At 43.7% G+C, this 18,725-nt stretch overlaps 1 protein-coding gene across 3 annotated transcripts in view; it reads left to right on the top strand.

Moving 5' to 3' along the window:
• The window catches only part of RARB (retinoic acid receptor beta), a 399,229-nt gene that overhangs the window by 340,478 nt on the left and 40,026 nt on the right, over window positions 1-18,725 (top strand). For all 3 annotated transcript variants that reach the window (XM_029589452.1, XM_029589450.1, XM_029589449.1), the window contains exon 5: window positions 2,810-2,986. In XM_029589452.1, the coding sequence (XP_029445312.1) occupies window positions 2,810-2,986 (177 nt within the window). The remainder of the gene's footprint in view (window positions 1-2,809; window positions 2,987-18,725) is intronic.

Below are 18,725 nucleotides of genomic sequence, written 5' to 3'. Positions count from 1 at the left end.
ATCCATTGGGGTTACGTGCGCCGGAATTTTTTTAGAAAGGCCCGGCGATGTAAAGCCCCAGGACGCGTCTAAGTCCCGGGGCTTTGAGGGGGCAGGGCGGGGCCAGAGGCCTCCAGCACAGTGGCCATATGCCGCTGAGTCGGAGGATTGTGTGCTGGCTGGGTGCCAGCGCGCGCAACCTGTTCCTGCCCCTAGGCAGGCGCAGCAGGTAAAACAATTTTTTGGGAGGGCCCAGATTAGGGATAAGGGGTGGGTTGGTTAGAGGAAGGGAGGTTAGGGTAGGGGGTTGGGAACGGGTGAAGGCTGCAGGCATTGGCGCCCGCAGGGTGCACCCCCTTGTGCACGCCGAACCCCGATTTTATAATATATGCGCACTTGTGCGCGCATGTTATAAAATCGGGCATCTATGTGTGCGCGCCTGGTAGTGCGTGCACATGGACTCCCGTGCGTAGGTATTAAAATCTACCACTTAGAGCACTCCATCTTCACCAGAACTCAGCTGCACATGTACTCACTAGTCGCACGAGGTATGACCACATTATGCCAGTACTTCACTGGCTCCCGATTCAGTTTAGGATACAGTATAAAGTCCTATTAATCCTGCATAAGATAATCATGGGAACTAATGTACAGTGGATGGGAGCAGCACTTCATTTACACACACCATAGCAAACTTTAAGATCTGCAAATAAGGGCCTGTTAACAGTACCCACATTATATCAAGCCCACCTGGGGCAAGTGAGAAGACTGTGCTTTATTGGTTGCTGGAACCATAATCTAGAATTCTATGCCAGAACAACTGAGAAACACAACTGACCTTAAAATGTTTTAAAAAAAAAGACTTAAAACATGGCTGTTTAGACAAGCATGTGAAGTTTAGAATCATCATTATAAATAAAATGACTAATTCCAGAGAAAAGAAGCATGTTATAACTATTGTGAACACGGTTTTTGTAGCCAGGTCATGTCTGTTATATATTTAGAGATGTGAATCGGAACCAGAATCGGTTCGGATTTCAGTTCCGATTCACATCTCTATAGATGTGAATCGGAACCAGAATCGGTTCGGATTTCAGTTCCGATTCACATCTCTATATGTATTATGTGTGCTTTAATATTTAATATATTAAATTTAATTATTAAATATATATAATATTATTTAATATTATTTAATATATATTATTTTATTTAGTATATTAAATAAATACAATATGGAACTTCTAGTCATAAAATACTGGGGATAAATGTAGAAATAGCTGTCACAGGGTTTTAGATTCCTGTTATCATACTATGGATCCTCCTTTTATTTCTTGTGCCTGGACGAGACCAGAGAAAGTTGAATTATTCTTATGTGTGGTGCCAACATTTTCTTGCTCTTCTTATTACAGGTTCTTTCATTATCTCCTTCCTAACCGTGCACTGCTCTTATTGTTTGCTTGTGAGAAACTGATCTGAGAAGCCCCTCTAAACCTTGATTCCAAATTTGATCCTCACTAGCTGGAATTTAAAGGTCATGAAGCATTCGAATGATATCACAGTCTTTATCCATAAGAAGCCGTTTACATTAAGGGCTTGTGGATATCCCAGTGCCTTTCATGCTAACAGAGTTTGAGGAGCACTTTATGTTGATTTAGAGTGGGGGAGATGGGTGGAGGAGATTAGAAGAACAGTATTAGTTGGTCAACAACTTGGCATGGGGGCCAGCTGGGGCAAATACATTCAGGTTATTGGAATAATCTATATTCTAAGGGGGTCATTTTTCAAAGGTATTGCATGCGAAAAGTCCCTTTTCGCACGTGATACCTAGATCAGGGCGGGTTCTGGAGGGCGTCCGCACCGGAAGGGGAGGAGTCGGGGCAGATGCCGTGAAGACAACGCTGATGGCGAAAAGGTAAGGAGCCTTATCGCCGTCAGTAACGCAGCCAATAGCACCACCTTTCACGGTGGCACTATTAGTTTGCGAAAGCTGGCAGCGATTGCACCACGGTGGTGCGATCGCTGCCGGCTTTTGCAGGCCCGCTCCCCGCTTCATCCCCCCGCCCCCCGTTTCCGCCGGATTTTCTAAGTTCTGCGAACTTAGAAAATCCAGGCCTAAATGTCATAATAAAAAAAGCAAGGAAATATAACTTTATATATGGTAAGAAAAGATTATAATATTCTAAAATAGTGATCTGTTCACAGTCATTGGATATCACATATGCAAAAAAAAACAAAACAAAAAAAACCCCACTTTAAAACCCATTTAGGGTCTGAGCTAGAAAGGAACATAAATGCTCAGCACACAAAGCACCTGATTTGGAAAAGGTTTCCTCGCATTTTGTGCCTATGGGATAAAACCTTTTAGAAGTCAAACCCAAAGAGAACTAAATAGTAGAAAAAGACCTTATCTAGACACAGACAAATTCAATATGCCCCAAAATAGCTAGATTCATTTATATCAATGCTAGAACCAATATTTGAGTTCAGCCGTTCATTTTTCTAAGGTACATCAGTAAATTGTCTAGCTCAATGCAATCATTACAGAATGGCAGAGAAGAATGATGGTGACATTTGGGAACGCTTACATTCATTTGTATTCTAGCACAGATGGGCTCTGCAATCATACGTAATAGAGAAATATCTGAGGAATTTAGAGGATGCTGAGCCAAGCTGAAAACAGCAGCATCCTAATCGGAAAGTTTCCAGAAAAATAGCAAGGAGTGTTACATCATCATTAATATAAAGTATAACTGCTACTGTACTTGTCAAAGTTGTATTAGTGAATCAGCTGCTACCTGTGATTTACAGTGATTAATTCCGTCCTCTTCAGAACTCCAGTGCGGATCATCGTGTTCGGCTAGACCTGGGTCTCTGGGACAAATTCAGCGAACTGGCTACAAAGTGCATTATTAAAATAGTGGAATTCGCAAAACGATTGCCTGGCTTTACAAGTTTGACCATAGCAGACCAGATCACGTTACTCAAAGCAGCATGCCTGGACATCTTGGTATGTAGCCTCAGTTTTCTTGACATAGTATAGATTTGTTTTATACTGGAATGTATTAAAGTGTGTCATGTATGAACTGTATAATATTGTTCCCCTGTCGGCGAGGATGCCAACTTTCTGCAGGCCCCGGAAAGGTCACAAGAAAGATGGCATCCTTCATCCTTCTGCAGGTGACTCCGTTTTAGGAATAAATCATTCTGTGTTCTATACTTGGATTCAGGAAGACAGAGAATGAAAAATGGGGATGGTCTTGTTCCAAACAGTAGGACCAAGCATAAACCAAATGACTCTTTAAGCATCTGAATTGACATCTGCTACTACAGCAGAGAAAACTGAAATGCTGAAAAGGACAGCAGTAGTAGTGTAAAGCAGTGGTCACAGTATATAACTGTGAAACACAGAAACCAAGATTTCGATATCACTTTCTCCATGCACTATACAAACCCCTTGTGCTCAAATCATGATCAAAAACTCTTCAAGACCAGAGGCTTTTCACCTTGTGATGTACACTGACTGCTGTACATATTAGCACTGTCTTAAAAAGCAAAGAAGTATATGTCTTCCTAACAAGTGTGTGAATACTAGACTCAGATGAAAAATATTGGCTTTAAGATTAAGTTGCTTCCTAGAGAAATGGCATGATTGTGCATTTCAAGGAATGAAAGTATAAAAGTCTATTCTAACTTTCTATTGTGTCTTGTTTGTAACCTGTATTGGAATATCCCCAGGTTTTTATTTTTTTTATCCCGCTTTTCGGCACTTCAAAGCGGATTACATTCAGGTACTGTAGGTGTTTCCCTATCCCCAAGGGGTTTACAATCTAAGGGTCCGATGCAATAAAGTGCTCTCCACCTAGAGCACAGGTTAACCCGTGGTGGCATGCACATTTTGGACCCACTAGACTAACACCTGTTGCAGTAAGGGGATTAGTGCATCCAAAATGCGCATCCAAACAAACGCATAGCTAACAGCACTCATCCCATGTAAATGCCATGTAGATGAGGCTAATAGTTGTTAACTCCCGATGCAAAAAATCTCCAGTCGACCTACGCACCCTTTTTCACATGGCAAATTTAAAGCCAGCCCTGGAGCTGAAGTTAAGTCATACTATGAGTCAAGAGCACATGAAAAACCAAAAAAAAAATGGTCTCAGTTGTTCCTGTGACTTAGTATCATTGCAATACTAAATTGTGGCACTTAAAATTAGGGAAAATGTAAGGGCTCAATTACAAAAAAAAAAAAAAGATGTCTGGCCGCACAGTGTACATGCTGCAGGCATGCGTGTATACTGTGCATGTGGGTTATCTGCGGCGGGATAAAACAGACGCTTGTATTGAGCGCTGGTTTTCCTGGCCCACGCACAGCCACGTCTCCCGGGTCCCCGATGCTTTTGAGCACCAAGGATGCTCAATTTTAGCTGAGCACATCCTTTTTAATGTGGCAGCTCATTAAAATATAGCATTGCACACCCCAAGAGAGGTGAATGTGTGCGCATTGAAAAAACGGGTGCCCATTTTGGGCGCATGTTTTTACGCACGTGATATTGCATTGGCCTGCAGGTGTGTACCTGAGGTAATGGAGGGTAAAGTGACTGGTCCAAGATTTTGCTGGTTCATAGCCCACAGCTCTAACCACAAGACTACTCCTCCATGACATCACCCTCCCCCCCCCCCCCCCCCCCCCCACCTTAGCATAATGAGATCCATCACCTACTCCAAGCTGAGAAACATATCTGGTCCATCCTTTATTTGATTCACAGACTTGCATTGAGAGGCAAAAGAAGTAGGACTACAAAGCCCAGAAGGCTTGGGGACAGGAGCTGAATATCCCCTCCCCCCCTCCCTTAAACAGAATTATCTCCAAGTCCCTGATAGCATGGTGTTAGTTGACTGCTCTGCATGATTATCTCATCAGCTCTCAGTGCTGTATACGTGTTGTCTGGCCTCAGCCTACAGTTTATTCCAGATAATTTATAGCTGAAGCTATTAATCATGGCGTACTAAAAATGTGCAGCTTCAAGCCCAGTCATTATGAAGAGAGTATTAACTGCTTTGACCTTTTCTTTTTTCTTCTGTCAGAAGCAGCTTTGAACATCTCTTATCTAGGACAGTGATATATTGGATAAACAGAGAAGGAAGGAGAGAGAGAATATCCTCTGGGCAATGAAAATAAAAGGGAGAGCTGAAGTTGCCCTACAGTTCTCCACATTCACCTCTCATTGTCCCTTTTGCTGAGAGGCCTTCATTCATAGCAGATTGTCTCATCATTATTGTGTGTGTGGTCTCTCGAAAAGACAGAGCCATTTATTACTGATTGCATGCCTGTCATTCCTACCGCTATTATGATAAGTCACAGTTAAGTCCCCCTTGCATCAGAAGACAGACAGTAATTTATAAACTGTGACATTTTCTCAAGCACCCTACCGCCACAGAGCTGTGGGAAGAGGGCTTATTTATCGTCGTACGGCAGTCACGAATAGTTAAACAACCAAAAATAACGTAACGGGCAAAATATTTTCGATTGTTCTTATGAAACGTCCGTGCGTTTGTGCTCTGGGACGTCCCTGAATGCCTGCTTTCGTCTTTGGCAGAGGGTTAGCATCGTGACACAGGCTCGCTGCCCACGTTGGCAGAGGGCTGGGGAGGCCGGGCCTCCCCGTAGGTACCTCCGAGTGTCTTCTGGGTGGCATCTCCTGGTCCTGAACTTGGCAGAGCAATGGCATTATTAGAATGCCATCTCCTAGTCACGTGCCTGGATGGAGGCCGAAGGAGCTCTTCCTCCGTTTTCCATTCATTGAGCAGTTGCTACTAAAGTAGTCCCTGTTTTGTTTTGTTTTTTCCTGCTCCTGGAGTCACTGCATCGTAACGGTATGAAAGAGAGCGGGACGCTGCTCAGGAAGTGCTGCCTGTTTTTATTGATTGGCTCAAGAGCGGTATAGCAAAAGCTTTGCTTGTGAATGTGCCCAGTACAGGTAGTGGGAGAGCTGACCTTCAAACCCTTTGAATGTGGAAATTTTTATTTGTGGTTAGTTCACAAAATTTAAAGACGCTAGTTACATCTTTCAAAGGTAAAAAAAAAAAAAAAAAAATCAACACTTTTCTCCCTCTGTGTAAACTGTTAGGAATTAAAATTGATATTTCCCTTCTGCTCAAACATTTAGCAGTGTTTAGTGTAAATATAAAAAATATTTGTTGCTTTTGCTGTTCTCCAGGGAATCCACTCCCCCGCTCTCAAACATGCTCAGCTGGGTATTGTCTGTGCCGTATTTCATGCAAAGAGGGCAAAACTTGCAAGCTGGTTGCTTTTCCACGAAGTCCGGAGGTAACTTTTTAACCTGCGGAATTTGCACCAGATTTCCAAGGAAAAGTACAGGCACACATGTTCCCTTTGAAACTTATCCTGGATATTTCCAACTACTTTCTGGGTAGATAGATTTTTCATGGGAAATCATGAGCATAGATTTGAAACCACAGTCTGTGCTTGTTATCTTCTGATCTCATCCCAAGTGCAGCTAAAACATTGCCAAGGAACACGGCTTGTGGTTTTGGGCAGATTTGGAGGAAGGTGGTTTTCAGGCAGCCTCTTTTCCTGTGTAAATGGCTTTCGGTATAGTGCTCAAGATAGATATGGATGCTGGTTTCCAAGACCAAGTCTCCCAATAAAGCACATGCTGCAAACATTGGCCTATATACATTTTTTTTTATTCCTTTACATACTTGGATAGGTAGACATCATGCATTTGATTTGAAAAAAATTAATATTTTCCCAAGATAATTTATTGCTCCTTTTTTTAACACTTTTCCATGTTTGGGAAGGAAGGGCTTACAAAGAGTTATCCCTGTTTCTTGTTTAATTTCAAACAATTCTACATTTGAAAATGAAATATGAATAGATTTGTTTTGCAGAAAAAGAGGATGTTGCATGTGGAGCTCAGCGGGTGTGTGTGTGTGATGCGTTTCCTCTCTTCTGGCCCTAACATTTTTGTCCCTACCAGGGGAATAAAATAAATGGTGTTCAATGTGATATTCTTTCTTTATTGGCAAGCAGCCATCAATTTGCTTTTACATGTGGGTGATGTCATTTGACAGTGCTGACATGGACCTAGCTCTCGGAGCTCAATAAAAACTTTACTAAGCATGTTTGGGAGTTTCTGCGCATGCACTCTGCCTCATGTGTCCCTCATTCTTTGTTTGTCTGAGCTATCACATGGACTTGTCCAAGTCTATCTCTTAAATTTTTTAAACCTTTGGCCTTATACCTTGTTGTTGCCTTCTTGCTTTTCTATTAATTTGCTACTGGCTCGGCAACCCCCCTTTTCAGTTCTTAAAACAAAAAAGAATTTAGGATGAATATGGAGAAATCCAAGGCCAAGAAACCCATACGCAGTGACTTCCAAGCCTGTATTTGTGCATACCGGATGTCCATCACAGATATGCATGCTGTCTGCTATCACTGCCTGGACTCATCCAACTGCCGTGACTCAACCAACTGCTGCAGTGGTCAGATGTCCTTTAGAGAACAATAGCATTGCGCCTAGAAGTCGTAGGCCCTAACAAGGGGTCTGATGAGTAACCTCAAGACTTGGTGAGAAACTGAGCAGCAGAGCCACTTCTCATCCAAGAGCGAGGTGTCATCAGGTTCTTGATGCAGGATCAAGATGGAAATACCCCACAAACACAGGAAGGCTTCTTCCCACCCCTTGTGTCACCAGTTCCTGGATCTGCCTCTGCTCAGGGCTTGACATGGTGCAGAATGCTGAGAAGCTGAGAAGAGTGCCCAAATGATGCAAAGACTATCTCTCTCTGAGCTTTTGGGACCATCCCCCTCTGAGCCGAAGAACAAGCCATGCCTTGTTCCTTAAAGAATGTATAAAGGTAAGCCCAGCATATGATGCTGCTTTTTGGTGCTGAGCAGGGAAAGCAGGAGAGCTACTGAACCCCAGGAGAGGAGGTGAAAGAAAACCAGAAGAACAATCAGACCTAAGAAAGTTGTATCAGATGCCTCAGGGCCAGCAGCAACAGAGGAAGAAGGAACTGGAAGAGCCAGAGAAAAAGGAAGTAAAGAGTTGCTAGAGGAAATGGAGTCAGGTGCTACAGAGGCAATTACACCAATGGATGTACCAACTCATGCTATCAGAGAACAATAGAATTCAGATGCAGATATCTGAAAACTTCACTTTGCTCCCTGCCAAAGATAGCACAAGAAAAGGCCTGGTGATCAAGAGACAAATTTAGAAACAAATGATGTTAGATGTCATCCGTCAAAGAGTCACCCAAAGGATATATCAAAAATCAGTATCAAGACATCAAAATGGGTTTCTAAGAAAAGTCTGGCAACATCCAGATCCTTCAGAAGAAGACAGCAAGTGGCTTTTCTGTCCAATTCACATTACACCACTGAATCAATGCCTCAGTAAAATATTGACTTCAAACATAATTGGTTGCCTTTCTGAATCTGCAGAGACAGCATCCACAGATCAGCAGAGGTGAGCTGGTGAGTTACTTGCATTACAAAATCATCAGATAGGAACACACATTAAGAGACCTTGCAGGGTTGTCTAATAAAACCTGAATTCTCTATCAGATATGTTTGAGGTTACAAGCCTTGCTAGTGGAGAAACTTTCAGCCAAGATCTTTGGAGATTTTGTAGTGTAAATATATCATTCAGGATAGGAGAATGAGTGGATAGTAGTCCTTAATGTCGACCCATACTTTTCCAGTGCAAGCTAGAGAGGTGCATATGTTCTACCAATATTACTTACTCATTTATGATTCTTTTCCCAGGTCCAGTGAGTTTACAGAGATACATCTAAACAGCTGCACATACAGAATCCATGCCTGTCAACTCCATAGCTGCCACCAAGGGACACAAATGAAACCAGGGAGGTGATGTCATCATACTGGAGCCTCTGCTACCAGTCTCAATCTGCACCAACTAGAAGCCATCAAATCACAGGGTTCCTCAGCCAACTCTGGCAAAAACATTCCTTGGATGCCTGCCAGGAAACCTCCAGACTGGAGTTAGGAATCTAGAGGGTATGGCGCCCAACCATTCCCCTCTAAGAAGACCCTGTAGTATTCAAGCAGTAACATCTAGATGACAATGTCCATGAAGGCCTGAAAGAGTGCTGCATTGTAAATAAATTAAATGGCAATCTGAAAGAGGCCAATTAAGCCCAGACTACTGTATTGACTCAAGCCTCTGAATGCCTGCAGGCATCATTGACTAGACTAACTGCCACAGCAATGGACTTCAGGTGACTGACACCAACTGCTGCACTATCCACTGAATCAACTCCTTCCATGCCAACCAAGAGCACCCACATCAGAGGGCCACAAACCAGAGGTAGCAAGACTGGACAGCAGGAGGAGGGGATTAATGTAGGCTTCTATGCAGTAAACAAACAAATATCCACCTTTAATTTTTTAATATATATATATATATACATCAGGTTGTTTTAAGGAATAATTTATCCCTTTATGTGTTAATATAAAATAACATCAAGCCACAACATGTAAATGTTCTTAAGCTAATTATGGATCAAGTGACAGCCAATGATTTTTGAATATGTATTAAAACCAAACCTGCAAGACGCATATCATGATTTTTGATTGGCTTCTAAAAGCCTTTTAAATCCCAGTGGTTTGTGTTCCCAGTTAACTTTTTCGAGATGCTGTCGTGTCCAAATAGAATTGCCTTTATGAACAACCTCATCTGAAAGAATTAACCGTGAAGCAGAGTTTTACCTCGAAACACAGCACCGTTTTGGGTTGTACTTATTGTGTTGTGCGAAGTAACTTCAAGATTAAGGGAAGTACTAACTTATTCCATGTTTCTAATGTGCTATATATATATAAAAAAGAGCTACTTTTTTGGACATATGATTTAAACAGTTACAGGTGAATTTTCAAAGGAGTTACTCGCGTAAATAATATATATATTTATATATATATATATATATATATATATATATATATAATAATATAATATATTATTGCAGCAATTTTCAAAAAGCATTTACTTGAGTAAAGTGTATTGCTGAACAAAACAAAATTTTACACGGAGTGGCCGATCCAAAGCCCAACCCGATATATTTAAACGAAGCACATCCCTACCTTATGGTACCTTCCTCAGTCGAGATTTCCTGAGGTGATTTCAATGGATTCTTGCTCAGATGAGTGCCTTAGTCCAGTAGCTGGTTTTTCCGACGTGGACTTAGGGAAGCGGGTGCAGAAACCCGAGCGTGGCGGTGAAGGTACATGCCCTCCACCCCCTCCCCTCCGCAGCCGGAGACTGACTTCATTCTTGGCCGGGATGGGCTGAGCTCAGGTAAAGAGTTTAAAAAGAAAAGGAAGTAAAAATGGAGGAGTTGGTTTAGGGATTCCTCTCTCCTCCGATCTCCGTGCTTGGCGCGGTAGTCTGACAATCATTCCTGCCTTCAAGGGAGTTGGGGAACTCGGGCAGGCTGGCGGGTTGAGCAGTCTTTTGGGCTAGGCCCCACTTTCAGGCTCCAAACTTGTGCCACGTGGTAGGCCGCAGTGGCGATCGCGTGCTTTTCCACGGCTCATAAGCCTGCCCTCTTCAGGACGTCGGTTTATGCTGAATGCCCAGCTGGCCACACGGCTGAGCATCTAATAGTGTGCCTAGTTGGATGCCCAATTGGGTGCATATGGACACACAGTTGTGTACATAGGACGCCTTCCAGAGCGCTTGGTCATGCACCTGGATGTGCCTAGTTGGACACACAGTGGTGTGCTTCAGGGCACTTAAAAGTTGGATATATGAAAAATTGGGCATTCAATTGGGTATATTGGGGCGCCTAATTTTTGGACACCTAAATTTTGGGCCATCCAGTCCTTTTCAAGCAACAAGCTCAACTGGGTGCACACTCTTCTCAGAGTCAGTTTAGATTTTGTGATTTATTATGGCACCAATAGCAAAGAAGTACAAGTGCCTTGCTCTGTGTGCTGCTTGCCATCTTCGGCCATCTCAGGCTCGCATTCCCTCAGATTTGTGGCAGCACTGTTTAGAGGCTCAAGGAGACTTGTCTCTGTCTGATTTTGCTAAGCCTGGTCCTTCGCAGCTTGTTGCGGGAATGGAAAAAGAGTTGCCAGAGAGCTTGCCTGGAATTGGGACTCCCCTAACTGGTTCCTCAGTGGGGAAAGATAGTTCAATGGGTGCAGTACCAATGTGCCCTGGTTTTGGTGTGGATCATCTACCTTTTCTTGGATGGAATTTTTTCAAGGACTACAGTCTTTCCTTCAGGTGCAGTCGTTGGCCCCAGTTAATAGCGATTCAGGATCGCAATCTGCTGATCCTGCTAATAGCGCAGGTGTGGTTGTTAACAGAATCAGTTGCCCAATCAGTGCTCGGATTTATGGCAGCCACCCTAGAGGTGGTTCTGTGTGTGAGGGCACATATGCGTCCTCTACAGCATGCCCTACTGGCTCGTTGGAGTCCTCAGTCTCAAAACTATTCGATTCGGCTTCACCTTCCAGTGGAAATCAGCATACAGTTGCAGTGGTGGTTGCAAGCAGACCATCTGAGGAAAGGGGTTCCTCTAGGATCACCAGACTGGCTAGTACTCACAACAGATGCGGTCCTCCAAGGTTGGGGGGGCCCACTGTCAGGAATTGACAGCGCAACAGAGCTGGAGTACAGAAGAGTCTCTCTAGAGCACCAATCGCCTCGAAGCCTGGGGCGTTCGGTTGGCGTATTTGCGATTTGTGTATCGATTGCAGGATCAAGTGGTCTGGATAATGTTGGATAATGCCACAACAAAGGCTGACATCAATCACAAGGGAGGAATCAAGAGCCAGCAAGTGTTGCAGGAAATAGCCCAACTGAAGGAATCGGAAGAAGTTTATCTTCAGGAGATCTCAGCCTCTTAAGTTGCAGGAAAAGACAATGTAAGAGCCAACTTTCTCAGCAGACAGTCTCTGGACCCAGGAAAATGGAAATTGACGAACGAGGTGTTCCAGCTCATAGTGGACCATTGGGATCTCCTGTGTCACCTTCTGGTGACATCTAACAATGCAAAGGTTTCTCGCTCCTTCAGTCACAGGAGAAACCAAAAGTCTTTGGGCATCGATGCCCTCATACAGTTGTGGCTGGTGGGCAAGCACCTATATGCTTTCCACCACAGCCCATGGTGGGCAGAATCATTTGACAGCTCGGGAGTTACACGGGGATGGTACTCCTGGAGGCACCAGATTGGCCGAGGAGACCATGGTATGCAGATCTGCAAAGGCTCATGGTGGACCCTCCTATTAGGGATGTGCAGCAGGGACGGATTCGTCCCATTCGGTATTCTTATTTGTCGGGACCCAAATCTGTTGCATCATTCTTGCGGGACCCGATCTGTTCATTAGTTACATATGTATTTGTTTCCCAAAAAACCCCCCATCCCAACCTTTTAAATTTAATTTACTACAACCCCCCACCCTCCTGACTCCCCCAAGACTTGCCAAAGGTCCCTGGTGGTCCAGCAGGAGTCCTGGAGCAATCTCCTGCACTCGGGCTGTCGGCTGCCAGTATTCAAAATGGCGCTGATAGCTTTTGCCCTTACTATGTCACAGGGGCTACCGGTGCCATTGGTTGGCCCCTGTCACATGGTAGGAGCAATGGACGGCCGGTGCGACCGTGGCCGTTATCATCGAGCTCAACAAGAACAACAAGCACAAGAACAGGCAAAGGAAGTTCCAGCCCCTCCTAGGGAAGTCCCTACACTGGAGCCCATGCCACAGGGAGAGGGTCGTGGGCCACGGCAGCACTTGGCATGCAGACAGGTACGGCGGAGGAGATACAGGGAGTGCATCTTTCCTCTACGAGCTTCATTGCTGGGCATGCCAGAAGATTATGTGGTTAGCAGGTATTGCCTCAACTCTCAGGCTATCCTGGAATTACATGAAGAAATCCGAGGGGATCTGGCTCCGGTTGCGGAGAGGTCCCTCGCTCTACTGGGGCTCTCCAAACTATTGGCCACCCTGCATTTCTTGGCATCCGGCTCCTTCCAGATGACAGTAGAGGTCACAAAGTCATCGGGTCTTCAGGATATCCCTACTGAATATGCATAGATAGATTTCCATACAATCGAGGTAGTGTGCATGCAAATCTATCGCACGTATATTCAGTAAGGTTATTCTGAAAAGCCAACTAGTTTGTGGTCCTTAAGGACCAGAGGCTCTGCACTCCTGCTTTAGAAAAATGTAAAGAGTGAGTAAACAGTCAATCTTCAGTCTCTAGATGTGTCTGGTTACCTCCATATGTACTGGTAGAGAGTGTACCTTGTTCAGAATAGTATTGCGGGATGTGTTTTAGGCATCCTGTCATAGAATGCATGTGAGGCAGTGGTTCTCATCTCTCTCATCAGGACACACCAACCTGTCTGGTTTTCAGGATATTCACAATGAACATCTTTGAGATAGATTTGTATGCACGGCCTTTATTAAATGCAAATCTATCTCATGCATATTCTTTGTGGATATCCCGAATGCCTAACTGTCTGGGTGTATCTCAGCAACAGGGTTGAGAGCCAGTGGTATGATGGATGTGTTGTAGAAGATAGTAGGGGGCTAGTAGGAGTGAGATGTATGAAAGCTGAACTCCTTCTACTATGACATGATTGCTGGGGATGCAGACTCAGTGTTGCAGTGACAGAGCCCTTGGGTATGGCAGCTGAGAATCCAGTGTCCAGTATTTTTAGCCTTGCTGTTCTTTGATGATGTTTGGAAGGAGGTTGTAAGGCCATGTCAGCAATGTAGGAATTGAAGATTGTATGGTAAAGAAAAGAAGAGCGGCTAAAATCCTGTGATTGCTGTTTCTTCATGGACAGGATAGCTGTGAGTAAAAGATGGAGGATAAAGAATGTCTCTGATTGCAAAAGGTGTCAATATTTTTTCACATGCTGGCTTTGCTTGCCAGCAGGTCTTCATGTACTGCAAATTGCTGAGCCATTCACATTTTTTTCTCTTTGTAATAATCAGGTTTTTGAGGATTTTTCCATTGACTCCTGTGAAGTCAGGGTGAATACATTTTGGATAGAGCATGCAAAAGAGGGAAGCTTTCAGTTGAAGCATGGGCAGCTCGTTTTGGCTTGTTGCTCTTAGTTCGAGCTGCACGAGCTTACTGCTGTTTCCCCACCTCTTACTATAGCGGGCTGACATCATCCCAACTGATTCTTCATGTTGGAAAAGGAATAATGAGGGGCATGCATATTGTATTGAGTCTAAGAAGGCTTCCTTCGGTTCGGTATTGCCCAGCTTGCCTTTTTTTTTTTTTTTTTTACTTGCCACAGCCTCCTTTTAGCCTTAGATTGGGTGAGTCCATCCCATGGTTATCATTCCATGTGCCATGCAAGAGACTGAGATGCATTTCTCAGCTCAGGGCTTAAATCATTCTATTCATCAGTCTTGCATCTCCCAGGCAGAAAGTCCATGTCAAATGTAGGGCATGTTAGAAACCCATGAAAGATTTAAGAGGAATTCACTTACTCTGCACACTGTATTTACTGGGACACTTGTACTGAAAACCATCTGTCAAAATCTTCAAGGGATAATTATTTATTAACATGTCTTACGGGGCATACTTCATCTTTTTTTTTGTAAGAATTTCAAAATACAACAAATCAAGTCAATACTTGAATATACATGGAAGGTAATATTATAAGGAAAAAGTAACATCTCAAAAGAATAATACATTCAATACTAATTCCAGTCCACAATATTGGCTTTTTTTTTTTTTTTTTTTAAATCAAAGGCACATAAATATACACAGCATATATAAAACATGTTCAATATGGTCAATAAAGATAGAGGCTAGCAGCATGGAGCTGGAATCAGGGCAGCTTGATAAATCTCTGAACACTTAGCTATGTCTTGTCTGATATTTCTGCTAATAATCCTCAAAGAATAAGGGTGATAATGCAATGCTTTGGAAGAACAGAGATCAACCTTACTGCGGGAAATGGGATCAGTAATCTAAATGTAGGGAAATCCCCCCCCAAAAAATGTACCTTCTTTTTGGTTTGGATGCTTTGGGGAGGGAGACCCTGCTATTATCATGTTTGGCATGTTTGGAAAACTGAAATAGGTCTGTTGTTGTAGTAATGCTAAATGCAACTGGATTGCATTGTTAGCAGTGCGATGACTGTATTTTATGTGATAATGAGATGGTTGGGGAAATGGCAAGTATGTTCCCTTAAATAAGTGGGGTTTTCTGACCGGGTGACCAGGGTGTAGTGGGAGAAATGAAAGTACGGGATTTGCCCTTTTCTGCCCCTGGACTTCCAGAAGTACGGAGAGTCACAGGGACCTCCAGAGAAGTGACTAGCTGGAGTAGCCAGCCTGTGGGCTGGTGGGCCGAGGAACCTTCCAGTGGGATTGAGGTCATGTAGTAGCTCTTTCCTTCAAGGGGAGAGACTTGAGGCTGTGAAGCAGGAGAAGTTTCTTCCTCTTGCTGAGGAGGTAAAAAAAAAAGAAGAGTTCATTCCTCCCTCTGAGGAAGTGGGCTGGGAGCTCCTTTCAGTGCAGTAGTCCGGGGAACCTGCACTGGGAGGAAGGTGGTGTGGAATTCAGATGGAAAGTTGAAGATCAGAGAAGTGTGAGCAGATCATGTAAACGGGAGTTACATTATGTCCCTTTGGATGTGAGTTTTAATATGGCTATGCTAAAAAGCAGTGATGGATTTAGGATTTTTTGGCACCCCTAGGCACTTTTGATACTGTCGCCCCCCTGTCATTCCCCTCTTCCCTCCTCCCCCACAAGGTTGGCCAAGAAGGGTGAAGAAGGTCTAAGGCAGAGTCCCCCCTAGTTTCCTGTGGCAGCTCAGGGGTAGATCCTGTTGCAGAAATTTAGAAATTCTAAAGCAAATTGGCAAACAGTTCCAACTTTTATATTACTTATGAAACTAAAGTAGTTTTACACTATATTTATTAGTATAATTTATATTTATTTTTATTGGAAGGCAGCAAATCTTCAACCAGCCTGCTGCCACTCTCCCCCCCCCCCCCCCCCCCCCCCCCCCCATTTCTGCTGCCTTAGGCACAGGCCTAGTGTTACTATTGATAAATCCAGACCTACTAACAAGTAAACCCCATTCCTTATGTAATGACCCTTTGGGTTCATTACCAGAAAGGACTTAGTTAACTCCTTGACGGGATGCACCATTCGATACAGCCCCTACCTTTGAGGGTGTTGGGATGGCCACTTTCATGTGGTATAAAAGCAGCTCTCTCCCTGAGAGAGTGAACCAGTGCAGCTTGATTTTTGGAGATAGAGGAAGCAGAAGAGTTTAGCCTCAGTTGATTCTGGGCCTACCTTTGGGGCACAGGCACTCAGGCTCTCCAGCCTATTGTCCCTAAGAAGAGGTCAGGAAGCTGCCTTTCCAGTCCACTCCTTAGCTGGTTGGGTTTGCCTTCTGGATTGTTTTCGGGATTTTTCCAGTTTATTTGTAGGAAACTTTGTGAGACCCCTGGTTTTTGGCCTGGAGAGAGATTATGGGGAAGTCTTTCCCTGAGAAAAGAGGGAGGCCAGGATAGGGAAGACGCTGCCTCCTTCATCCTTAGTCTGAGGGTGAAAGCCTGGTGGTGACCCCACTACAAGTAGATTCTAGTATTTAGACTTATTTGCGGTAAAGATTCTCCAGCTGTAAGAACTGGGAGGAAGATTTTGCTGCCCCCTTCCTGTCCTAAAGGAGGAACATCATGAGCGCTAAGGTGTTCCAGCTGTACTTTTCCCTGCAAAAGATCCCAAGTGTAAGATATTCCAAGGACCCTCACTTGGAGTCTTCACTCTGGGGGAAAAATAGAATTTTGGACTCTGTGCAAAGACCTAGTTTTACCATTTTCTTATCAGTTTGGAGGGGGGTTTTCTGTCCAAAAAAGAATACCCCTGCCCACTTGAGAACTGTAATTATCCAAGCCCTGGAGAGTGAGTGTTTCCCTTGCCTTGGTAGAGAGAAAAACCCTTCCACAGACAGAGAAGAGGCTAAGAAGTGTATTCCATCTGTCATGACATTGGGCCCAGGCTCTGGGCCAGGCTGCATTGTCAAGCCGTGGCCTGGGCTGAGGCCCAGGCATCGAGATTCAGCCTCCAGGTTGAGCGTCATCGTCAGGCTTGGGTCCGGGCTGAGGACCCAGCGTCAGGACCTGGCCTCCATCCTGGGCCACAGTGTCGGGTCTGGGCCCGGGCCCTGGCCTAGGCTGAGGCCCAGGTGTTGGGACCAGCCTCTGGATCTGGCTCTGGTGTTGAGCCAGGGCTCTAGCTAAAGTCGAGGCCCCCGGCATCTGGCTTAGGCCATGGTGTCAGGCCTAGGCAGAGAAATCAGGACCAGGCCTCCAAGCCTTGGCCCTGCGGGGACCTTCTGTTGTCTCGGTCTATGCAAGACCAATGTCTCGCCAGTGGATCCCCACCAAACCAGGTAAGTGAGGTCTGGGGGGATCCTGGCCCTGCCATTTTCCTGGGTGGGAAGGATGGGTGGTAGGGTTGGGAGGCCTTGAGAGGCCCCTTTTCCTTTCTTTGGTCGTTTTTATTTTTGTTTTTTTAATGTTTGATTAGCTTTTCTTTTTTTTTTTTAAATAAAAGTAACGAATCAAACATTAAACGAATCAAAATTTGTGGGGGAAAAAACAAACCAAAAAGCAAAATGAATTTTATTCTCCTGCACATCTCCTGTTCTTTGTTTGTTTTTATGAATGGCTTCATCATGGATATTTGTGGTATGCTTGTTAATGTCTTTTTTCATGGTGTCATTTTTACCCCAAGTCTTTTGGAGCTGTTATAATTAGTTGTGATGGGAACGTTGGTGACATTTCTTTCTTTGAATATAAAAGGGTTGAATAATTCTATAAAAATGCTTTTACATCTGAAAGTCTTCCACCTGGATATAATCTATTTGAAGAAACCCATTTAAATTCTAAAGAGTCTAATAAATTGTTGCGTCACACGGTGTTGGCCTTCTCAGAGATCTTGGGTAAGAAAAATTGGGTGCCCATGTTATGTAGGAAATCTTTGGATGTCTGTGTGCTACCACCACAAAGAGAGGTGAGTCATGGTGAAGAGTGAGTTTTGTGGGGAACCTTTTTTTCTTGCTGAATATTTATGCTCCAACAAATGATGTACCTGAAATTTTTCATGACCTAGCTGAAGTGATTACTAAGGAAGGATCCTGACAGAAAATCTTCATGACTTTTGGTTTTCAGTTTGGAGGCGTATTTGTGACATCCTCCCCATTTCACAAGATATATACAACCTTTCTGTTTATAATCTGAAAATCCTTAGAATTGTCTCAACTCTTCTCCAAATGGGAAAGCACGTTATTTGATTTTCTGCTCTCTGTTGCATTGCATTTGCTTATGTTGCATTTGATGGATAATACTGTGTTATGTTTAAACGTGGGGGAATATGGCGCTGTGGTTTTACAAGTATGAAGGAGCAACAGCTGAATGTGCTGGATGGTTGAATGGATCTGAAAGGATTGGGCTCTAATGTTTCAGTATATTTCTCATGAAATCCGAAGACTGTATTTCCATGATGTATGTTATTCTGTCGGTTTTGTGTTGTTGTTATTTCTTTAATAAAAATATTTGAACACAAAATAATGTGGCTTTTGAGAGGGTACAATTCAACAGAAAAGAAACATGACTGTTTAATTAAGATCTCCAGATGTTTGCACTTTCATATATGATGTAGGCACAGTGAAAATTACAGCTGTACTGTATAGAACATGGGGACATTAAAT

Source organism: Rhinatrema bivittatum, chromosome 2, assembly GCF_901001135.1.
Source record: "Rhinatrema bivittatum chromosome 2, aRhiBiv1.1, whole genome shotgun sequence".
NCBI classification, from domain to species: domain Eukaryota; kingdom Metazoa; phylum Chordata; class Amphibia; order Gymnophiona; family Rhinatrematidae; genus Rhinatrema; species Rhinatrema bivittatum.
This window is presented reverse-complemented; position numbering and strand designations above follow the sequence as displayed.